At 39.8% G+C, this 25858-nt stretch overlaps 1 protein-coding gene across 1 annotated transcript in view; it reads right to left on the bottom strand.

Moving 5' to 3' along the window:
• The window catches only part of UNC13C (unc-13 homolog C), a 558354-nt gene that overhangs the window by 91505 nt on the left and 440991 nt on the right, over positions 1 to 25858 (bottom strand). Inside the window, exons 22-24 of the mRNA XM_036302049.1 lie at positions 25140 to 25283; positions 15746 to 15823; positions 12163 to 12240 (exon numbers count right to left, since the gene is read on the bottom strand). Of these exons, the coding sequence (XP_036157942.1) occupies positions 12163 to 12240; positions 15746 to 15823; positions 25140 to 25283 (300 nt within the window). The remainder of the gene's footprint in view (positions 1 to 12162; positions 12241 to 15745; positions 15824 to 25139; positions 25284 to 25858) is intronic.

Below are 25858 nucleotides of genomic sequence, written 5' to 3'. Positions count from 1 at the left end.
AGGGAAGGATTGGCCCTCTTCATGGCCCACGCACACCACCTCCACTTCCCTAGTAGGACTAGGCAAGGCATCTAATGTAAAAAAGAGTTCTCAGATTTTAACTTGGGCTGATGAAGATCAACATTCAGGAACATTCTGTCCCTATGTAATTACGACTATCCCCTTTACATTATGGGGAAGAGATATCTTGTCTCAAATGGAAGTTCTATTATATAGCCCCAGCGGTGTTTAATTTACTCTTGTTACAAAATATTACAAGAAAATGAGTTTAAATATTCCTCTCCTCATCATGTCCTACAACATACTCTATTTGTAATTAATATACTAAATGTAGATTCTGAGGGAAATTCCCCGATGTACAGGCATTGGAACCCTGATCTAACTAAACCTAAAGCCCTCGTCAAATGGAGAGACTTGCTTACAGGAGCCTGGAAGGGACCTGATGTACTTTTAACCCGGGGGAGAGGATATGCTTGTATATTTCCACAGGACGCAGACTCATCTGTGTGGATTCCAGACCGTCTAGTCCGACCTTATGTCTCACCGCCCGCCATCTCTGCCTCATCATAGCACACTTGACCAGTGCCCGTCTGCAGCAGATATGCAGCCCTGAGCTGGAACAATCTGTCCATTGGGAGGATCACATGTGCCTCCGTTTTGTCTTTCCACATGTCCCAGCTTTGCCCCACATCTCCTTTCCTTTTTCCTTTTTTTAAAATCTAACTACTTGTTTGCTGGTTCTTTGGCCTTTCTCCTTCTTTCCTGAACACAGCCTTTTCTAGAATCTCCCTACCCTACTGTTCCAGGAAGGGCATCTCACTTTTATGCCGTGACTAGGGGTGTTTGGTATATGCCCCATACATGGAGTTGTCTTGGGCCAAGAGCCTGACATCCTGGGCTGAGAAAGCCCTGTTCCAGGACTCTCCTTTGTCCTGTATTGGCCCCTCTTACCCTTGTGTCAAGAGGGACCCTCTTCTTACAATCCAATTGCCCATAGATGTTGCCTGAGCTCTCTGTTCATGCTGAGGTTGAAGCCGCATGGTGGCTGGTACCATGGATCTGTCTCTGGCCCAATGGCATAAGCTGGGCCCTCTCTAGAGAAGAAACCTGAGTTCCCTATGATCAATGCCAGAGCCCCGCCAGCAGGCAAGGGGATCCCAAGGCAGTTGCTGGGCATGGAGGCCAGAGGGACATAGGCTATCAAGGAGACAAAACTGAACTTCACATCACCCTACTTGGCCCAGAGATGGCTGGTAGTCAATGACGGGTAAGACTCCACAGGGTGGGGCAACCTAAGACAGGCACAGTCGGGGGCCAGTAGGAGAAAACTTGGGGTGCAACAAAGGTGGGGCACAGACCCCCCTCCCCAATGGTGCAGGGGCTTGAACACTTGGCCCTTCTGAGGAAGGTCTCCTGTCCCCATGGCTGCTTCCTGCTTCCCATGCCCAGCTCAGATCGGGACCCAGGTAAAGACAGAGACTGGCTGACAGCAGCTGCCCTCTCACTGCAACAGGACTTGTTTCCCATTTCTACCTTGGACCACAGGGAAAGGGGCAGCTGAAGGAAAGGGCTGTGTCAGGATGCTGCATTCTTCCCTTTCTTCTCCCTCTTTTTTCTAAACACTTCCATGCCTTGTAGTTCTTTTGCTTTCTCTTCTTTTTCTACTACCCTCCATTTTCCATATCAGCTGGATCCAGAGGGCACAGCTTACTCCTCCTCGGACATCGACACCACCATCAACCACGGCCCTGATGGACGCTTTGATGCAGCCCTTCAACTTGCTGACGCTTCGGGAAGCCTGTTGCCAGTGACGCCGCCCGCTAGCCAGGCCAACAAAGACAATCAAACCAACAACTTGAGGACAGCTGAAATCCCTTGACTGAAGAGGCTGGCAACCTTCTACAGGAATGGGGCTCCTTCTGCGCTCCATCCACTGTTTATAGCTATGCTCACTATCATTGCTTGCCACTCTTCTTCCGAGACTTAAATGGCCCAATCTGAGAGGTGGCCACTGATTTGCATGTGCTATCATTTAAAAAATAAAAAAGGGGGAATTTGCCGGAAGCCGGTCCATCCTTGCTGCTTGACACAGTCGCTGCAGGAAAGAAACATCTGCACAGCATATGTTTCAAGGGACCTGGAGTATATAGCATACTGTTCTTAATATGTTTGCTCCCCTTAGCGCTGTGTGTTTTAACCAAGGTCACCTCTCCGAGAAAGGTTGTTTCCCCAGGTAGGAATTTTTCCCTGAAGTCAGGGAGGGGATGCCCCTCCTAGAAAGGTTGCTTCCCCAGGTAGGAATTTTTCCCTGAAGTCAGGGAGGGGATAAAACTCCTTAACTAAGTGCCAGGCGGGTAGTTAGTCACTACAAACAATCATGCTTAAGCTACATAATCTTTACTCCCTGGAATGGAGATAAGAAACGCCCTAACCTTTGTAATAGAAATTGACAGGATTAAAATCAACTGGTATAAATACGGATGTAACAAAACAATAAACAGCAGAACTTTGCTGGAGATCCAGACCAGAACTTGGCTGGAGATCCTGGCTGGAGATCCTGGCTAGGCTGCTGATCAACTGAACACTGTCTCCGTGTCCTTCCTTCTTCGCCGACTCCGTCCACACCTTTGGGGACCCCTGGACCCGCTGGGGTTGGACTCCGGCAGAATTATCTTCCCATTGACATCTTGCTAATATCTTTTCTACTCTTTGAATTGCTCACAACATAAGTGTAAATTTCACATCCTAATTTTAAATATGCATTAAATCTCTGTGGTGTGGCTTCTGTTCTAGATACTCCACAGATATGTTCACATATAGGTCACCAACGATATCTTGGTTACTAAGTCCAATGACTATTTATCCTATCCAGCCTGCATTCAGACTGTTGTTTCTCAAGCTCTTTATTTTCTTGCTTCTCTAGAGACTATCTTCTTCTACCACTTTTATTTTTCTGTCCATGATTTCTCTATCTCTTTTATTGACTTCTCTCTATTTTTCCTTAAATACTAATGTCCTTCAATTTTCCATTCACAGTCTTTTTATCACTATAGTTTCTCTTCTTGAAAAATCATACTCTTCCCTATGGCATCAATTACCACCTCTATACTAATGATCCCCAAGACTATTATCTTATACTAGTAGCTTTAACAGGATACCTGCCTGCCATATCATGTCTATATTCCCCTGTATCGACTAGCCTTTTCTACTTTGATGACCTCAAGCTCAACATATGTAAGAGTCATTTTTTAACCTGCCCATTTTTAACTTTTATCTCTTATTATTGTCTTTAATTTGATTGATAGCATAGGATTGTTTAAGGCAGAATTGTGAAAGTCATTTTTGACTCCTTTCTCTTCTTCCTTTCACAGTCACTTAGATACCCAATACAATTGATAGTATCTCTGAAGTATTTTCTCCATCTTTCCTACCCTCTTTTTTTTCTACTGAAAAATTTTTCTCATTCAGATTATATTGTACTAGTAATCATCTCTGAGTTGTGTTCTAATCCTTGCTTTCCCTCTTCTATTTCATCTTCTTAACTGTTCCTGAAATTGTTATGATAAAGCCCAAATCTGATCAGAGTACCTGCTGATCCTCCTAGTAGTTTTCAATCAGAGAATTACTTCAAGCAATTTCTTATAAACTGATCTTAGCTTTGTTATTTCTTTTGTTTTGAAAAGATTACTTCTCTCCAAACCTTCTATTTGACCAAAAATTTACTTATCCTAAAAATGCCTGGCTCAAATTAAAATATATTATTGAGAAAGTATTAAAAAATCCCTGGTGATTCCAGTATGAAGTTACTTGCTTTGGAATGCCTTAAATCACTTTGTATATCTACAGTGTTCAGCATGGATCACATGGTACATTATCCTATATAATAAAAGGCTAATATGCAAATCGACCGAATGGCGGAACGACCGGTAGCTATGATGCACACTGACCACCAGGGGGCAGACACTCAATGCAAGAGCTGTCTTCTAGTGGTCAGTGCACTCCCACAGGGGGAGCGCTGCTCAGCCAAAAGCTGGGCTGAGGCTGGCAAGTACAGCAGTGGTGGTGGGAGCCTCTCCTGCTACTGTGGTAGTGCTAAGGATGTCCGATTGGCAGGCCTAAGCCATTAGTTGAACATCTCCCAAGGGCTCCCAGACTTTGAGAGGGTGCAGGCCGGGCCAAGGGACCCCGCAAGTGCACGAATTTTATGCACTGGGCCTCTAGTCAGAAATAAAGACTATATGTTCTTCTCTACTACAAACAAACATGCCCCAGATCTACCAAAGTTGCACTGTGTGTTTTTTGTTTCTTTTTGTAGTCCTCTGAGGAGATACCCTCCCAAAGAATGTACAAGATAATTTTTAGAGTTAGACCATGGCATTTTCCTTATGCTATTTGTAATTCAATGAAGTGTTATAGTAGAGGTATTTCTATAAATTCATGCTTCTAACTTCTTGCTTTCAAAACGTTGAAAAACATCACTAGCTGTCTCTCATTCTAATTAAAGAGAGTATGCAGTGAATCCAACTGTCTCTGTGCTTCAAATCAACCAAATGCCTTGAGATGGTAAGCCCTATTTGTTAACCAATTGAGGAGATGGTTAGGAGAAATTAACCAGGCAATATCTGCATGCTGCTAAAATAAAAGGCCAGCAATGAAAATATTTAGTTCTTGTTATCGGCTGCCATGAAACTAAAAATAACTGTCATTCAGCCAAAAGACATCTCACCTTTGAGCCTTATTTACATAATAACAGGCTAAGGGTTTAAAATGTACCCTTTTGTTGGAATATACCATATAACAACTACAACTTTCATTTGAAGTATATTTTCAAGTTTAGAAAGTGTTGGGGCGGGGGGGTCCTTCACCAATAAACCTTACCTCTTTAATTGTTCTGACTCCCCATTAATAAACTTCGAGTTCTTTGAAGGTGAGGTCTATATCTTAGTAATTATTGTATCTCTGGTGTCTAGTAAAACTTATTGTTCATAATAGGTGCTCAGGAAATAAATATGTGTTGAATGAACTAATACATTCTGTCTTCATATTCAGTGTGCTCTAACCTCTGTTTTTCATGAAGTGATCAACTTCAATGGAAGTTAGCTTAAAGAGGTCCAGAAAGAACAGGGTGTTGGCTTTTAAATAACTCTTTCGGTGGACATTAAAAGGAATATTGGCTCTAACTGTTATTTTACAAGGTCTTACTATTTTTAAGCTTCTTGAGGCACAATGCATTTGGTTTGAGTTCTTTTTATTTTTTATCTCAACACTTACCCCTCTATAGATAAAAGTAGGTAACAATAGACCCTTCAATTACTTAGGAAAAACTTTGGAAATTGCCTTAGGAGACATAAAGGAAGACATAATACAGTTAAAATTGTCTATTCTATTATGTAGTGACATCTAAGAAATATTTTCTAATTTTATTTTGTAATTGCTATAAAAGAGATAAAAAAGCAGATTGATTCTCCTCACATATCAATTATATCTCTACTAGAGGCCCGGTGCACAAAAAATTGTGCACTCGGGGGGGAGGGGGGGTCCCTCAGCCCGGCCTGTGCCCTCTCACAGTCTGGGACCCCTCAGGAGATAACGACCTGCTGGCTTAGGCGTGCTCCCAGGTGGCAGAGGGCAGGCCCAATCCCTAGGTGCAGCCCCTGGTCAGGCTCAGAGCAGGGCCGATTGGGGAGTTGGGGCGCTGCCACCTGTCATGCACAGAGCAGGGCGGATTGGGATGTTGCGAGGCCACCCTCAGTCACGCTCAGGGTAGGGCAGATTGGAGGGTTGGGGCACCGTCCCCTGTCACACTCAAGGCAGGGAGTTGGGGCGCTGCCACTCTCACACTCAGGGCAGGGCCGATGGGGAGGTTATAGCTCTACCCCGTCACACACAGAGCAGGGCCCGTGGGGGGATGGGGGGTGGGGCGCCGCACCCTGTCACACACAGAGCAGGGCCGATCAGGGGATTGGGGAGCCGCACCCTGTCACACACAGAGCCGCAGGGCAATCATGGGGTTGGGGAGCTCCCCCCTATCAGGCACAGAGCAGGGCTGATCAGGGGGTTGGGGCGCCTTCCCCTGTCACAAACAGAGCAGGGTGGATAGGGAGGTTGTGGCCCCGCTCCCTGTCACACACAGAGCCGCAGGGCGATCAGGGGGTATGGGCGCTGCCCCCTGTCACGCTGATCCTGGTGCCGGGAGGCCTCGCGGCTCCGCTGATCCTGGTGCTGGGAGGCATATTACCCTTTTACTATATAGGGTAGAGGCCTGGTGCATGGGTAGGTGCCGGCTGGTTTGCCCTGAAGGGTGTCCTGGATCAGGGTGGGGGTCCCCACTGGGGTGCCTGGCCAGCCTGGGTGAGGGGATGATGACTGTTTGCAGCTGGTCACACATCCTTCAGTGTGGGGGTCCTCACTGGGGTGCCTGGCCAGCCTGGGTGAGGGGATGATGGCTGCAGCTGGTCACACACCCTTCAGGGTGGGGGTCCCCACTGGGGTGCCTGGCCAGTCTGGGTGAGGGGCTGAGGGCTGTTTTCACGCTGGCGGGTCACTGAAGCTCCCAACCGCTCCTTTTTTTCTTTTTCTTTTTTTTTATTCTGGGCCAGCTTTAGCTTTGAGGCTTGGCTCCAGCTCTTAGGCCTCCGCAGCTGAAAGTAGGTTTCGGGCCTTTGCTTACAATGTTACGATCCTGCTGGCTGAAGCCCGGGACTAAAGCAGGTTTCTGGGGTTTTGTTTAGCTTCTATATTTGTTACATAGTTGCTTAGAGTTGCAGCTCAGAGGCCTGCAGCGGCAGGCAGGGAACGTTGGAGTCCTCCGTCACTAAAGCAAGCAAGCCTCATGTTAGTTTCAAGCTGCCTGGCTGCCGGCTGCCATCTTGGCTGGCAGTTAATTTGCATATTGCCCTGATTAGCCAATGGGAAGGGTACACCAATTACCATGTTTCTCTTTTATTAGATAGGATGTTAAGGAGTAAAGGTGAGACATCATTTAGGCTGAACATTTAGCCTCTTTGACTACACCACCTTTTTTAATAAGATTAAATATAAAATGTAAGCTAAGTCCCAGATGCTTAAAAATATGCTGGATATTTGTTTATGACTACAAATTGGCTACCTATATTTTGAGAATATTATATTCTTTAATCCAAATATTTTCCTGCACTATTGACACTGACTTAAGGTGCATTCAAACAATTAAATCCCATGTTCTCAAGATTCAAAATACATTAAGAAGGTCAGTTAGGATATGACAAAGGTATTCTGAGCCATTTCCTAAATACCTGATTGCTACTCTAAAAGCAAAGAGCAGTAATTTTCAAAATGTGGTCTTCCAACCAGTACCATCAACATCATGGAAATTTATTATGAGTGCAAATCATCAGGTCCCACTCCAGACCAATTTAATCAAATACTCAGAAGATGGAATTCTGCAATGTTTCCATAAGCTCTTCAGGTAGTCCTGATATATGCTGAAGTTCAAGAACTACTGGCATGGAATAGTGTTTCCTATAAAGCAGTGATCTTCAATCCCCTATTGCCCAGCAAGTATAAAGTTGAGAGGATAGTGCTAAGTAAAATATGACAGAAGATAATTTCTGTCCTCTCTGGTCTACGTAGCCGAAGACTGAGTCCATATGGCTAAAATATTTTACAAGGGATTTTAATCAGCTACATATATATGCTTTGGCACTCAGATGCGATTTCTAATTGATACATCAAAGTCATCATTGAAAATGAAAAGTAAGCCCAGGCCTGTGTTGCTCAGTGGATTGAATGTTGTCCCATGCACCAAAGGTCACTGGTTTGATTCCTGGTCAGTGCACACGGGTTGCAGGCTTGATCCCCAGTAGGGGGCATGAAAGAGGCAGCTGATTAATATTTCTCTCATTGACGTTTCTATCTCTTGCTCCCTCTCTCTCTCTCTCTAAAGTCAATAGAAACATATTTTAAAAAGAAATAAAAATGAAAATTAATATAGATATTCATCTCTGAAACAAAACAAGTATTAATTTGCTCAATAAAATATGTACATTTAAAGGTAGATGGAGCTATGTTCCAGATTCCTTGGCCCTGTTCAGGAAAGATTACCACAATGAGATGAGTAAAAAAATTCAAATTTTTGAAACACATTAATAAAAATAACATTGTTGTACCTAATTGTTTTCCTCCATGTTTAGCAGAATGAGAGAATTTAGGTCAGCAAACAAACCCCCTGTTTCCTCTAAATGTCTTAATAATGGCTAACTTCTAGAATCTGAAGTGCTGTCAATAGGTTAATAGGCCTGGTGATAATTATGGATTCTACCATTCAAGAAGATTGCACCAGCACAGGTTTGTGAAGGCATGAAGTGCCTTCTGCTTACACAATACAGTTATAATTCTTCTAAATCAATAAGTTCTGTAGAGTTTCATAATGACTATTATGAATTCCTGAAATTAAATTTTAGATTTTATGATTTTGTTTTTCATGTACTTGTACAAATTACATTGCAGATCAAGAAAGTACAACTAAGTCCTGTCGATACCATTATGCATTTATGAAAAAATGAATACAGACTAGGTATTTATTTGCAATTGATATGTACTGAAGTTATACTCATGAAATAATAAAGCTATTAAAATAACATAACCAAAATATATCTGTTTTGCTTTTGAGCTATTAGTGCTTTTGTAGGATAATGACACGATCATTCACAATGAATGCAAAATATTACCTGGCATCCTGATAATCACTTTATTGTTATTGTGTGATAAAGGGACAGGTAATATAGTTTGGAGATCGTGATATAAAAAAATGAAAATTCTATCTTAAGTCACCCCATATTACGGGTTGGCCATTTTATTTGTTTCAGTATAAGGATTCCCAAAACTATACGCACATTTAAAAAAATCACCTGGGGTGCTTTTTAAGGAAAAGACTCTGGGCATCATTCCTAAAGGTTACTTTTGCTCCAGAGTTTGTGTGACATTAAAAAACCCCCACAACTTTTCCATAGTCATCAGAAAGTTGTTATGCCAAAACATGCTCTTCCGTTGTATGCAGGGAAGCATGTTGGAAATTCACTTTATAGGAGAAGGAATTTCATGGTTTGCTTTTTCCTTTAGATATTTTTTTCTAAATTGGAAAAGAATGTGCCAACATGGGGCACAGGATACTGCGCGGGCAGATGTTAACAGTGACTGCTCATGCGACTGCTTTGGGAGCCACTGTCAACAGCAGCAGCCCCAAATTGTCCTCGTGTTAGGCAACGTTTTCATCTTGCACTCCGTACAGAGAGTAACCCTTTCCTCCGCCCCAAAGAAGGTTTCAGGCATTCTTCCGGTTTGCAGGAGGAAAAGACTCAACCTGCAAAGAAAGAACAGCTGCCCCAACCTTGGTTGGGTTAAAGCGGCTGAGAGCTGCAGCATCAGGCAGCCAGGCCTGCAAGCAGCCAGCACTATGCAGACAGTAAGAGAGGCAAGCAACACGGTGGTTAGAAGCCAACTAATTAACACATGGCATCAAAAGCTATTTTGAGCAAGTGCACAAGCAATCATTTGCTAATTAGATTTTTGTGGCAAGAAGTGCACATCCTAGCACAGATGGTAGAGGATGAAAATAAGAAGAAACTCCGTAAAGAAGGATAAGATCTAGGTTGGAAAGTTTCCCTTAGCAATGCCAGTCAAGATTTTATAGGCAGTTCCACTGTGAGGAAAAACTGGAAATTGGCACTAGTGGGCCTTTAAAGGCTTGAATAAGCCTGCTTTAAGTGCTACATATATTTTTGATATGAAAGGGTGAATGCTGTCATTCTTAATAAAATCCTTTTCATCTTTGTAAAAGCCCTGAGTAAAGACACTGCTGTTTATTGATAACTGCATTGGAAGGTCTCTGCCCGTTATTTTGAGTTTCTGGTGCCCAGGGGAGGCTACGTGTAGCAATGAGCAATCTTAACATAATTCCGTATTAATAATAAAGCTTATTTCTGTCTGGGAGGCTGCATGTTACACTTAGACTTGGGTTCAGGACTTGCTTCCTCTCACATTTTATCAGCCCATGTGCAATACTGACTGGGTCTGCCTAAAGCTTTTTCTTAGCAGCAAATTACAAGATATAAAAATGGAAAAGAACGAGAGAAAAGAAACTTTGTGCAGAAAGGGAGACAGGAGAATAGAAGGGGGCAAAGAAAAGAAGAGGACGAAGAAAAAATTTTTAAATGTTGGAAAGAAAGGAGCTAGGGTCCATGCTGTGCCTCTAACAGATTATATTGTTAGAAGCTAGACACTCATTTACTTAATTGACTTTTCCCTTTAAATTATGTATAAGGAATTTAGCAATGGGCATTGCAAATGTTATGAAGGGAAAAGGCCCCAAGCTCAGTATTTCCCAGTTTCATTATCTTCTCTAATAAAGAAGAGTCCTGTGATGTAGCCATTAATTTGCAACTAAATTTATAATGTGAAACCTGCACAGTTCAAGCTGGAGATTTTAATCTGAAATAAGGAATCCATTTTTGATTAGTGAAGAAGCCACCCCACAATTTTCTGGTTAGCAAGTGGTTTGGCCCACACAGTTTATTTAAGTATAGATATGATTCATCTGGTTAATATGCAGCTTAGCAATATATTGCTCACATTAGAGTTCAGCCACAAAGAGTAATAAAATAGTAGTAGGATTAGGAGAGATTTCTGGAAGTAGGACATTTTGTATAACTTCATCCATAAATGATTTGTGGTCTTTCACAGCCGCTAAAAGGAGGTAGAATTTCCCACAACTTAGTAATTTCTTCACTGCTTTTCAAAACAGCAAGTGAACTTAAAGTCTGAATATAATACATAGCTAAAAAAACAAAGGGAATCTTCACTTTGTATTTGCTTATGCTCTCCTAGTTCAGTGAAAGAATACTAACAATGAGATTGATTCTCTCAAAATGTGCAAAACCAATAAATGACATGCTTTGGGGAAGAGATTTTTATTTTATACAAATTAGACCCAGTCTGCAGGGGCAGGAAGCACAGTGCATCGAAGTTCATCTTTGAACTGCTTCACCTTCACAGATGTATCCAGTGCTTCTTGCTTGTAGGATGCTAAATAGCAAGTTCATTATTCAAAAGACAGGCTCACAGAGGACAAAAAGGACATTCAGGGGGGTAGGGAGGATGTAGAAAAGTCTCCTTGGAGTCAACCTCACATGGGAAGAGGCCCAATCCTTAAAGCAGCATTTGGGGCCTATAAATTTAGACATAAAAGAGATCTTTTGCTTTGAAATCAACCCACTTTTATATATATCTCATACAGTTACTCTGGCAAGTGTATGAGATATACATAAGGAAAAATGTAAATAAAATCTTGACCAGAAATATTCCCCGCTCTAGCTACCCTTGGGATATTTTTCTGGAGGGAGGTGGGGGGAGAATGCCAGCCGCCTGCCTGCCCTCTTGGCACTGTCTCCATCCTCATTCCCCAGGCGCTCCTGTGGGTTTGTGAAAGGAACTGCGGCAGCTGGAAGAGGCAGGTACAGAGCGAGCACTGCCCTGTCTGCCTGATCCAGACAAGCAAATGAGAATAAGGAGGAAGCGCGCTGGGCTTTAGGTTTAGTGGGGGCATCAGCCAGGAAAAGGATACGATGCTTACTATCACAAACCTCATAAGAGAATCTTTCTCCTTCCTTCTTCTGCTCATGGGATTGCAAGCCAAAGATGTTGGACAAAGACACGACACATTACAGACACAGCACACAGGACGTTTTTCACAGATATTTTTAGACATGAATAAACCACCAACACCTCAAAACCACCAGCACCACAAAACACATTTCAGAATGAACACTGATATCAAGTTGGGATTGCACAATACGGGGAAAAAAAAAAAATCTGCACTTTGTAAACTTTAAAGATCATTAGCATATCTACTTAATTGTGTATATATATGACTATATATATATACACACACTGTAAAAAGCTATTGACCATCTTCCTCATCCTATTCACACTGCTAATATATTTACTAAAGTATTCTGTTGTGGACATAATAATAAGCTCAGCTATTAATTGAGTTTTATATTATTATCCTTTCCTGCTCTTTAGCTAAACCATGTAAAACTTGATTATGAACCGCTAAATAACAGATATGCTGCTAATGATCTCTAAGTAGGTATTTGGCAAATGTAGGCATAAAAACATACCCACCTCTTTTCCTCCCATGGATTCAAACATTTTTTCCAACTGGACCCGTAATTGCTGAATATTGTTCATCAGTATGCAGGGCTTTAAGTAAAGCAAACACAAAACAAATAGTGTGAGAATCCTTTATACACTAAATTATGGGATGAGTTTACCTTAAATATAAGAGTATACAACCTATCACTGAAGACCTATTGTATTTGGCAAATGTAATAATTCCGTACCTTAAGATTATGCTTTTTAACAGTTAAATGGAAGAAGAATATATAACATCAACTTTAAAGAATGAAATTTAACAATATACTCAGACAATAAAGCATTGAAGAATCACTACTAAAGTTTCTTTTTAATTCTTAACATCTTGGTATTTTATACTTAGAAATTAACCAAACTCTGTTTTTTAAAGATTTATTTCAAGGAAAACCGATTAGTTTAAATTTCATTATTTCTCTCTTTTAAAAACCAAAACACTATCTGAAATTTAAAAACCAAAACAACAACAACAAACAAAACAAGAAAGCCTTAAGTGGATTCTCTTAGGCTACAAACTCCACATGTTGGTATTCACGGCCCTTCATGATCTGGCTCCGAAGAGTGATTCCTTCTCATCTCCGTCTACTGCATTATGATTATTTCCAACTCTCTGCAACTCATTCCCTCCAAAATACCTGCACTTTCCATTTGCTGTGACCTTGCTGAGTATGCGGCCTCTTCCCTTAGTCTGCCTACTTGAATCAAACCCATCATTCAGGTTTAAGCCTTCTCTTTCCTACATTGTATCCTTCGGCCACTTACTTGATATTTGTTTTACTTTACTATACATTTGAGTTGCTTTTCACTCTCTCGTGAGCTGGTCTTAAATCCACTGTATGTGTTGCTGTGCCTTTTAGCGTTTTTCCCTCCCAGAGTATTGCACAGAGCCTTAAGTATAAACTTGTTTACAACATGTTTCTTTTCTTGTTTTTGTTTTCCAAGAAGGCAGAAATATAACAATAAAAATTCAAAGCTTTGTGACAGGACTAGATGTAACCTTTGAATAGTAAGAATTAATTTTTAATTAGTAAAGAGAATTCAGGAACAGTTCTAGAGTAATTTTTTAATATATTTTATTGATTTTTTACAGAGAGAAAGGGAGAGAGATAGAGAGTTAGAAACATCGATGAGAGAGAAACATCCATCAGCTGCCTCCTGCACACTCCCTGCTGGGTATGTGCCCACAACCAAGGTACATGCCCCTGACCGGAATCAAACTTGGGACCCTTGAGTCCGCAGGCCGATGCTCTATCCACTGAGCCAAACCGGTTAGGGCAAATTCTAGAGTAATTTACTATTTACTGCATTCTGATCCTGAAGAGCCACTACATCAAGGGAAAGAAAAACAGGAAAGAAAGGAGAATGGATGTATCTTCCAAGTTGCTGGGAAATACGCCAATAATGAATCAGAGAGAGGCGTGCAAAGGACTCATAGGACATCGGGAAGGCATCAGCTCTCATAGGTGGAAAGATTTTATTTTTGCTTTAACCGCATTACTGACCTTTGAAAACTTTCCGCTTTACTCTTCCAATGACCACGTCCTAACTTCGAATTTATGAAAACGATTTTAAACTTCTTTTCTGTTCCCTTGATTACAGTCACATAAATATTTTATTGTTTAAACACGATATCTATTTATCTCCTGTAGATGCTGTTCAGTAAGCTGAGCCACATATACCACAAAGGAGCCTGATTTCCTGCCATAATTGAGAGCCACTTGATCAGGCTTAGTCCTTTCCGAGGCATGGTCACATTTTCAGGAACTCAGCAGCTGACCCAAAGTCAGCAAACTGAGCTAATCCACTTTTTCCCCAATAGGGAATAAGGTTATTGAGATTTTGATTTTCATTGCAGAGGGGGGAGATTGGCTGGGATTTGGGCAATCCCACCAGGGTGAAAACTAAGATCAAAGTAAGACCATGGCTCTTAATGAGAAGCAAGGTATCAGTAATTAGGGGGGAAGCATTGAAGAGAAGGAAAAGTTAAGTTCCTAGCGTGTCATATTTGCAAGGTTGTTTTTTCTTCTTCATAAAAATTTGATTTTGAAAATTATAAAATATAGAGAAAAAAACAAAATAATACAGTAAACACTGATTTATGATTTTTTTTCTGTTTTTCAAATATACGCTGAAACATTAAAGTGGAAGTCTGCAGGGGCCTTTAAAAAGTAATATTCTTTCTGAATGACAGGAATTAGCCCTGGTAATTCAGAGATACCTTTCAAAATCTTCAGTTTGGCTATCCTAATAAAATCAGAATCTTTTCTGAAATTTTCTGGTGCTGTTTTGATTTTCAGTATGTTACTTTTCAAATGTATAAGCCTTTAATTAAATATATGTGTTTTCAATAAATAAATGCTCTTTCTTGCCCATTAGAGTATTTATAACTGATGGCAATTAAAGATATCTGCTGAGATATCAGAGTTTTAATAAAATTCCTAGGCAGCATATTAATTAAAAAGAAAGAAGAACCTCTGGGACCTTCAAAAACAATCAGAACTGACCTACCTCAATGAGCTGTCAGCAAGAGGTCAACGAGTTTTCAGGGAGAAGACTAGCGACTTTAGACTTGTCTGGTAATACTGATTTTTTTTTGAGGGGTTGGGGATGGTTTTCCTCTTTAAAACAATTGCACTGATTTTTTTTTTTTAAATATATTTTATTGATTTTTTACAGAGAGAAAGGGAGAGAGATAGAGAGTTAGAAACATCGATGAGAGAGAAACATCGATCAGCTGCCTCCTGCACATCTCCTACTGGGGATGTGCCCGCAACCCAGGTACATGCCCCTGACCGGAATCGAACCTGGGACCTCTCAGTCCGCAGGCCGACGCTCTATCCACTGAGCCAAACCGGTTAAATACTATTTCCGGTCCTTTCTAAAAAGTTCTATATTGTTACCAACATATTTCTTCTAAGACTACGTACATATAGTGAATAAGAAAGATTTCATCTTCCACCATAAAAAACACATTATATTCTAAATCACTTTAGTTTATCTTGCTTCTCTCTATGCCTGTTATTAACTCGCAATGCTGGCTCAGTTTTTATAAACATTCTCAATCATCCCCCAAATGAAAAGCTAAATTAATAATTTAGAGTGGAAATCAGCATCATTCCTTAAATTAACAATCCTCAATTTATTTGAAAACCGAAAGAATAAATTTTAGTTGAGAAAGACATGGAACGTTTACTCATTTTAGTACTGGTACAAAACTAAACTAAACTACTTGGTGTCAACACTAAACAACTTTTTAACTCCCTAGTTCTCAGTTCCAATGCTTGGCAATAATGTGGGTTTTCAATGAATTGTCTTGTTCGTTATCATCTTGGAACCACAGGTTGCCTGGCATTGAGATGCTCTCAACCTTCCTCTGAGTTCTGTGTTGTATCCAGCTCATGACTACTAGGGAAGTATTCAAACAACGTCTTGAAATACCTCTCAACTGTCATCCTGTATGGAAACAGAAAGAACACAATGCCTCTTGCTTCTTTCCTAGCTGGAAGAAGAGGATCTCAACGGAAGAATACTTGAAAGTAGAGACAGTTTTACTTACCACATTTTCCTTATCACAGTAGGAACTAAAATCACTTGATACAATTGCAGCATACTGAAGCAGTACTTTATTGATAGTCTAGGAAAAACAACAACAAAAATACTGTCAAATGTATGCCAATAAGTACATAGTTTTATATACATACTGTAGGGGTTAATGCTCATCTGGCAAACTTTCCATGTCTTTTTCAACTTCCATTAAGCAATGATTAAATTTTTACTCTCACCAAAAAGAGAAAAAAAAGAAAAAAAGGAACTCAACTAAACTGTTTAGATAAAAATTTATTATATTTATGAATATATTTGGAAGATATTCCATGTGGATTCATCCCATTTTAATATAATATGCAATATGTACAAGGTTCTGTATCTCTAACTTTAGTAAGTATTCTGAAGATATGCCAACTATTTTTGTGGCAACCTCCTCCAGGGTTGAATACTTATTAACTAATGACCCACAAGGCTCTTTTTTTTTTTTCCTGAATTGCCGGGAGCCGGTCCATGCTTGCTGTTTCAAGGGACCTGGCATATATGGCATACTGTTCTTAATATGTTTGCTCACCTTCTTGGCACTATGTGTTTTAACCAAGGTCTCTGAGAAAGGTTGTTTCCCCAGGTAGGGATTTTCCCCTGAAGTTAGGGAGGGAATAAAACCTCTTAACTAAGTGCCAGGTGGATAATTAATCACTTTAACTATGAACAATCATGCTTAAGCTACATAATCTTTACTCCCTGGAATGGAGATAAGAAATGCCCTAACCTTTGGAATAGAGATTGATAGGATTGGAATCAACTGGTATAAATACAGATGTAACGAGACAGAACTTAGAACACAGAACTTAGAACACAGAACCTACACACAGAACTTAGAAGACAGAACCTACACAGAACCTACAGACAGAAGAACTTCGCTGGAGAGAATATGGCAAAAGATCCTGGACTGAACCTGACTACAGAAATTGGCAAGAGAACCTGACTAGAACCTGCTGACAGAACCTGGCTGGAGAACCTAGCGGGGGAACATGGCTACAGAACCTGGCTGGAGAACCTGGAGAACTTGGCTGGAGAACCTAGCAAGAGAACATGGACACAGAACCTGGCTGGAGATCCTAACCAGAACTTCGCTGGAGATCCTGACCAGAACTTGGCTGGATATCCTGGCTAGAGATCCTGGCTAGGCTGCTGATCAACTGACCACTGTCTCTGTGTCATTCCTTCTTCGCCGACTCCATCCATACCTTTGGGGACCCCTGGACCTGCTGGGGTTGGACTCCGGCACTGAATAATTGACACCTTATGCTTTGAACCTTCTCTTTTGGTTTCTAGTTACCAACCTTGCACACATACACTATGCCAAAATTCTTTGTCATTTTCTCAACTTTCTCCATTGTTCCTAAATACCCCTTTCTAAGTGGGGTCAGAATATTCTAATACATGTCACTTAGCAATAAATATTTTCAATAATTTTCTATGATAAAGAAGTTTACTGATTATATCAAAGACCACTTCTTAAAACACAAAACTTCTGCATCTGTTGTATCACAAAATCTCTATACACTTACCTTAATTTGTTATTTATTGATGCATTATTTGCTAAAAATACTGCCTAATCTTTCCCCTCTTTCTGTTCTTTTCACCTAATTTCACACTGTCCTTCTCCATCTAATAACTATTTCTGAGCTTATAGATGCCCTCTGCTTCCATAATTATGCAAAACAAGGAAAACAAACTTTCTTACATTTTATTTCAAGTACTTAAAAATATTGATGACTGCATCCTACTGCTTTTACTTAGACAGCTTGAGTGACCATAAGTCAAATATGGATGTGATTTTCTTAGAAGAGAGGAAACAATAATAACAGTAGATATATGCCATTTCTTTCAATAGAAAAAACAAGGACACAAAAGCTCTTATTTTCTTTTTGTATAATATATTCATCTTAATTTTCTTTATGACTTAAAATCAGCTCAGGGAAACACTCTAAGGAGTTAAGCTAAAGGAGGCATGTTTAATCTACTAAATTGAATTCACCAACTGTAACTATGTACTTGTTTTATAGACTTTTAAGATCACAATGAAAACCTGAAATTAGGGACAACATGAAGAAAGAAAATCAATATTCTGTGGAAGTACAAACTAAAATGATAATACGTGTCCATTTAAATAGAAAATCAGCAATGGAAAATATAAAATCTTATCAAGCAGCAGACCAATAAATCTAGGGAAACAGATGGCTGGTCAGACTGCAGTATCCTGCAAGTGCAGCTGTTCAAATTTTGCTTTAGATATAATGCTGAAACTTGAGGACTTACCTAGGGAGTACTAATTCACTCATACATATGGACACTACTCTCAATTTATACGTTCTAATGACAATGTAAACTGTAAGAATCATTTCACTAAATTGCAAAAAATAAAATAAAATAAACATAATTTTAGGAGCTTGTTGCAACACAAACATTATCACTTGTTCAAGATAAAGTTTGGGCATGGAACCCAGACATATGTTTCTGATCATCTTTAAGGTTTACCCCAGAGTCTAACACTTGACTTTACTTCATAGGAAAACCTTAGTCCCTTGAATTTTTGCTGGGAGACAATTGAACCTAGAATCTCACACCCACGTGCTTACAAATGCCAGTGGTTAGCAAGTCAGCATGGGTTGTAAGGAAAAGTGCTCAGCCATGTAGGATGTGCCCATAGAATTGTGGATGCACTGGCTGTAATAACATCCATTTCTTTACTAACATACAAAGTATACCTGAATGAAAATGTATATATACATTTTAGGAGCAACTTTGATTTCACTCTAATTTATTCAACAAAGTAAATCACTATATTACTTCTTTAGTTAATACTAGTAAGTAGTTACTTAAGACACATCTACCTAAGACATGTCTCCAGCAGCAATAGGGTTATCTGGAAACTTGTTTGGAAATGCAAATTCTCTGATTTTATCTCAGATTATAGAGTCAGCAATTCCGGGGTTTGGTCTCAGCAATTTATGTTTTAAAAAGTCTGCAGATGATACTGCTGCAAGCTGAAGTTTAGGAACCATTGTGCTAACTAATCACAGCAGGGCAGAGGCAACTCTTCAGAGAGAAGAGCTGATGGAAGGGGCACCTAGTAAAGCATGGAAGGTAGGACTTCTGAGTGTGTCAACTTAGGTCATTATTTTATCTTTGGGGGCTACTGGGGTTCAGAAGTGGTGACAGAATATATATAGAGGGGACAGATAGCCTAGCAGGCTGTTTGCATCATGTTCTATAATAAAACAGTATAAATGAAGAGAGAGTCCTGAGTTGGAGACAGTTCTTTTATGGATACAGCAAAGGAACTGCCATTCAAAGAGCTCCAGATTCAATAAGATGAAATCCTAATAGGATTGCAGCAGTGAAGACAGGGCTTCTGCTGTATTTAATGGATCGGAAAGAGTGACTCAAATATCCATGCTTCAATATACTGTGATTTGACATGTAGCCTCTGGTATTATTGAGTGGGATGGCCATCAATTTCTCAAAGTCATTTATGGTCTCCTAAGCTAATGCCACACTAGTAGGAATAGGCTAAATAGCCTGTCAACACTACCGGTAGCTTCATCGAGAGATTTACTCTTATAATCAGTAAGATAAAAGCTCTGGTCCAAAATCCATTCCTGCAGTCACATTTTAGGCATGGAACATCACAGTATCAGAGCAACGCAGAGAAGACAGGAAGACTGTGTGGTATCTGTTAAGTGACATTAGAAATGTCACTTCAGGACATGATAAAAGTATATTTTAATGCATCCATCAAAGATAACCCCCCCCCCCATAGATTCCTAGGTTTAACCCAAAGGGTAAAAAGAAATGGTGAGAATATGCTCTTTGACTTACCAATTTTTGATGACACAGAATGCGAAAGTACAATAACTTAGTGGTTAAAAACATTTCATACGTGTGTTTATAGATGGGTGCCTTGTTTGTGTTATTTAAACTTTCTGGGTTTTTGTCATTTAAAAAAATAGGGAAAATAACATTATCTATCCCATGCGGTTGTTGTAAAGAATAAGGGAAACAGAATAGGTAAAGTGATCAGTACATAGTGGTACTCAATGAATTATCATTATATATATATTAGAATTAAGTTCCCAAAGAATAAGGAATATGTGTGCATCGATCACCATAGCATCTCCAGCCCCTGGCAGCCAGCCAGACTTAGATCAATGAGTGAACTAATAGTTGATTTGTTTTTAAATAGTACTGAACATATTATTTCATATCTCTCTCTCTCTCTCTCTCTCTCTCTCTCTCTCTCTCTCTCTCTCTCTCTCTCCCTCCCTCTCTCTCTCTCTTTAACCATTAAACTACCCATACTTGTCAAGAGTAGCAATATTGCCATAGGAACATTCAGTACCTGTATGTCATTTTACCACTTATCACAGCTTCTGGATGTACCTGCTATGAACTTTAAAGCATTGGTTTGGCATCTTATTCAGTCTTATACACACTTTAGTAAGAACAAGCTATCCATTTAAGTTCCATTTTAGAGTGTGAAGTCTTCTAAAATGTCTGAATATATGTATCATTAATATGTCTTCATTACAAGAGATGGTTTACATCAGTATAAGTCCCAGAAAGAGAATATGATTTCAGTATATTTTGATACAAGGAACCCAATCCTTAGAAAGATCAGGTTGTTAAGAACAAAGATCACATCTGATAAAATAAACTCCAGTTGCCTGAATTATTGCAAAATAGCTAACTAGATTAATCACATCTCATTTTTGTGATTTAAAAAAATCATTCCAATAAAATAGAATCTATTTTTCAATGAAAGTTGCCAATTTTTACTTTCCCAGAAAATGTTTACATTATTTCCTTGTGACAATAATTGGGTATTATTGAATTCCCATGGATTAAAAATGTGTTACTTAATTGAAATTAATTTTTGTGCCAATAAAAGCTCACATTTCCTCAGTGACACATGGAGTCTATTTTCTTTTTTCTTTGGAGAATGTGTTTACCTGAATGTAATTCTAATACAACCTTCTTCGTGACCCCCTCACCCCTTTGTCTTCCCTCCAGTCCATTTGATTATATCCCCAGTGGTGTCAACATGGTTAGGTTCAGCTTTACAGCTGGAGAAAGGTCAGAGCTACCAAGAGGTGGATGAGGGGCTGGAGCCCAGGGCCTACGAGTCTCAATTCAGCTTTCTTCTTTCTCTCTCTCACCTCACATAACCTGCTACCTCACTATTCTGAGGGTGAATTCTAGTTACTTTTCTAATATCATGTGCAATTATAATAGTATGTTACTAAATATATTAACTCTGAGGTTATTAAATTCTCATAGGATCCTGGTTCCACTGCATGTCCTGCAGTTCCAAGAATTGCATGTGACATACCTTTTTAAAGCAGTATCCCTGATGGCCCCATTTTATTCTTTTCGTGGCAGTCACCCAAAAGAAAAAAGGTACTCAGAGAATATTTTGAGCAATTCTCTTGCAGAATGACTGCAAATTTCAATATATTTGGAAATTGAAACCAGCTATTACCAAGAAAGTCCCCTCTAGGAATGATCCCAATAAATGATTTTTAGCTATCATCTTTAAAAGTTGGAGGTTTTTTAGTCTTCATAATTAACAGTCATAAAAACTACAAATATTTCATAGCAGATAAATAATGCAATACTGTTTAGACTGACAGATGATCTCCTGGAAAGCTTTCATTGGCTTTTCATTTTCTACTAAAGAAGTTCAGCACTTTGCCCATTCTTCAAAACTCCTTACAATTTATGGATCTAGCTTTCTAATCATAGTTGCACCTGCTCTCTCTGAATCCTATGCTCTGTTTTCATTGGGACCTCTCAGGATAGAACCCCTGAGTCACTGAATGGTGGGATTGGGCGGTGACAAAGATTCTTTTCTTTGACCAAACTCTAGCCAGGTTCCTCCATACCCCAACCTTGGCCTATACAGACTTGAACAAATACTAGAGCTCCTTAAAGTGCCTGCCTGCAAAAATGCAAGGCTGCCAAAATGATTAACTGTTGCAGCCAAAATCTGAAGTTGGGTCCTTGTCTCCCCACCTCTGTGGGAGGGTAGGAACCCAAATTAGATAACCACCAGGGAGCAAACCCAGATGGGTTTTACATGAACCAACACCCTGACTCTACTGAGCCCCACTTGCCCCTACTCCCTCTTTCTTCCTTTAAAATACCCAGTAACCTCTGTATAAATCAAAAGTGAGTCAAATTCATTCTGGACTCTTCTCTATTGTAATAGTATATTATTGATTAAAATCTGTCCCTACCACTTTAGAGTGTGGATTTGTTTATCTTTGATAAACACTCCTCTATAGGGTTATCCAATCCATATCTGATGTTGTATGAGCAGGAACTAAATCTTTGTTTCAAATCTTAGAGTTTCTTAGTTTACTAGTTACTTCAGCATAAACTGTCCTATCATAATTAATAAACTGTTTCCCAAGAAAGCTTTCTTAATTCCTCTATTAATGAACCAGGTTTATAGTTTTCTAAGAGCCTGGTCAGGCTCAATTCTCCACCCATAAAGGATTTCAAAATTAGACTTTTTGTGAGAATACAAATGAAGTTATATACCCTTGTGTTTGTGTCAGTGGCTAAAAGCATGTTAACTATATGCATCTTTTATGGGTTGAATTGTTTCCCCTCAAAATTCATATGTTGAAACCCTAACCTCCAGAATCTCATAATGTGACTGTATTTGGAGATAGGGCCTTTTAAAGAGGTGACTGTTAAAATAAAGTCATTAGTGTGGACTGTAATCTAATCTGACTGTTGTCTTTATATTACAGCGGTTCACAACCTGTGGGTCGCGACCCCTTTGGGGTCGAACGACTCTTTCACAGGGGTCGCCTAAGACCATCGGAGAAAAAACATATATAATAACATATTGTTTTTGTGATTAATCACTATGCTTTAATTATGTTCAATTTGTAACAATGAAATTGGGGGTCACCACAACATGAGGAACTATATTAAAGGGTCGTGGCATTAGGAAGGTTGAGACTGCTTTATAAGAAGAGAAAATTTGAACACACATAGAAAAGCCAGGGGTTCATATGCACAGAAAAAAGACCACGTGAGGACACAGTAAGATGGCTGCCATCTGTAAACCTAGAGAAGACTCAGAAGAAAAATACAACACCCGAGATAATATATATATATATATATATATATATATATATATATATATATATATATATATATATATGTTCTGGGCTCTTTTCAACCTCTCAGATACCTTGATTATATAGCATTCAACTTGGTCATAGTTGTTTACAGGTTTGGCATTTCATTATAAATTTTCTGAGGTCAGAGATTATGCTTATTCATGACTAATCTCTCAAAGGGGCTAGTCAAATGTGCAAGTGAGGCTATGAATAAGCAAGCATTTGAATGAACAGCTGAGACCTCTGCTATCATCAGACCCAGGTGGCTAGATTTATCCTTAGGACAGTAAGACAGAGGAGTGCAGGTTGTTCCCCTATATTATTCCACTAGAGGCCCGGTGCATGAAATTCGTGCATGGGTATGGTCCCTAGGCTTGGTCTGTGGTCAGGGTCATCTTCCCCAGCTGCTGTCAGCCGGCTCCACCACCCACCACCACCACCCTGGTTCACTGTTAACCATTGGGCAATCAGAGCCTGCCAGCCGGGGGGAGGGACCGAGAAGTGGTCAGTGTGCTTCATGGCAACTGGTTGAGCGGTCATTCTGGTCATTCTGCCATCCAGTCGATTTGAATATTATTCTTTTATATATATAGTCATATCACTACCTGACTTAAGTATCTATAACAATCTATAACAATAAAAGCATAATATGCTAATTAGACTGGACAGCCAAAAGACCTCTGGACATCCTTCCGGATGAAGCTGTGTCAGCGGGGGCTGAGGCAGAGGTGGTTAGGGGTGATCAGGCAGGCAGGTGAGCAGTTAGGAGTGATCAGGTAGGCAGGCTGGCATAGGGGTTAGGGGCAATCAGTAAGGCAGGCGAGTGGTTAGGGGTGATCAGGCAGGCAGGTGAGCAGTTAGGGGCAACCTGGCAGGCAGGCAGAGGCAGTCAGGGGTGATCAGGAAGGCAGGCAAGCAGTTAGGGGAGATCAGGTAGGCAGACAGGTGAGTGGTTAGGAGCCAGTGGTCCTGAATTGCGAGAGGGATGTCTGACTGCTGGTTTAGGCCTAATCCCAGAGGTCCCGTTTTGCAAGAGGGTGCAGGCTGGGCTGAAGAACCCCCACTCCCCCCATGCATGAATTTTGTGCACTGGGCCTCTAGTCTCCAACTGTTTAGTGTTTATTAAATTGTTCAAAAGTCTAAATTTCTGAACCTGGAAAGAAAGACTCTCCAAGATCTGGACCTATCTTCACTCCCCCAACCTTTCCCACTGCTTTTCTCAGAATAGCTGTTTTTCCTCTTTACATGGCAAGCTCAGCTTTACCTCTTCCTCCATTCCTGCTATTTCCTTGGCTTAGAACACTTCTATAACTTCTTCTTTTTTTGGTTGAATGAGTCCCATTTTCCCATAAAACCTCTGGCTATTTCAGCTCTAATTATTTTTCATTACCCTCGACTTACTGTAGATCCCATTATACTTGAGATCAACTTGTGTCGCTGTTCATGTAATCTTCCAATTATTTCATTTCATATATATAAATATATATATATAAATAAATAAATATATATAATATATATATATAATGTACTGGGGTCAATTCATATATGTAGATATATGATTTGAAAGGTGGAGACCTCATCTTTTATTCCTTATATTTCTACTGAAACTCTTGGCAAAGTAGTAAGCATTGTGTGAGCCTTCTTAAACTCTAGGAGGAATAAGAGGTCTTAAGAGGAATCTGGTTGATCAATATAAATCTGTCAAGTAAGAATACTAACTTCATAAAATTCAAAGGAACTGCTTAGATCCACACTACAGTTACTGAATGATATTAAATCAGAATGCAGTTGTCATGACTGCTAGTTCAATTTACTTTTCAGTGTACTGTAGTGTTGGCTAAACAATAATTGCAGTTTGAATATGAAATGTCAAGGCTTATTTTCAGCCCTAAAGCACCACACTTGAGATAGAAATGATTTGACCATCCATGGCAATGTCTTTAATTAAAAAGGACTGAGTCATTCATTTAAATAACACATAGATGTTTTTAAAGATGATAAGTCCATATTCAAGAAACAAGAAGTGAAGGAAGATGACAGACCTGAAACAACAGAATCTCTTAATACTTGAATTAGACATTAAGTTGGGATAGTGGTGTCAGGGAAGATATACTGCCAAACAACATCATTCGGGTTCTGTGCAGGCAAGTAATAGCATGGGCGCAGTTTCAGCAAAGAAAGGATGCATTCCACTTAACCTACCTTTGCGAATCTTCTCATTAAGTGAGATAATGCTTCAGGGTTAGGGCATTCCAGTTTCTTAATAATCTCAAAGCTCTGATTAAGCTGAGCAAATACATCGACCACGGAACAAGAGAAGAGGGCATGATCAGATGTCTGCTGAAACTGAGGGGAGAAGGTGAAACCATTCCATTAAACACATTAGCAGGACCGTGGAGACAGTCTTCATTGTTTCACACAAACAACTGAATCTCCTATATCATGGGCCTTCATATCACATACTTTCATTTTCCAGTAATAAAGTGCCTATCCATTTTTTAATTATTCATCTCCTTTTCTGGAAGATGTAGTGAAACTAATATCATGGGGCAGGCTGCTATTAATTGGTCTCTCCATTTCTAAATTGGGGAACTGCTTTTTGTTTGTTAGTTAGGTAGTTTGTTTATTTCTCATTCCCCATAAGTATTGGGATGATTTTAGTAAGCAGACTGTGGTTCAAGACTTTTGAGTTGCTTCAGAGGCACAGGGAGTGCATCTGCTCATAATTTTGGCATCTTAGAAAAGGTTATAGAACCACAAGGGAGTTTTGTACAAGTCTGTTCAACTTGTAGATTCTGACCGACTCAATAGGAATCTTGGGGCAAAAAGGTGATTGATTATTTTTTATTTAATTTTTATTTAAGCAATTTCCTAGGGTTCCGATCAGCCTTTTAAAATTGCTTTAAAAGTGCCCTGACCGG

Source organism: Myotis myotis, unplaced genomic scaffold (genome assembly GCF_014108235.1).
Source record: "Myotis myotis isolate mMyoMyo1 unplaced genomic scaffold, mMyoMyo1.p scaffold_m19_p_1, whole genome shotgun sequence".
Lineage (NCBI taxonomy): Eukaryota > Metazoa > Chordata > Mammalia > Chiroptera > Vespertilionidae > Myotis > Myotis myotis.
The sequence above is the reverse complement of the archived record's forward strand: the minus strand, read 5'-3'. Positions and strand labels throughout refer to the sequence as shown.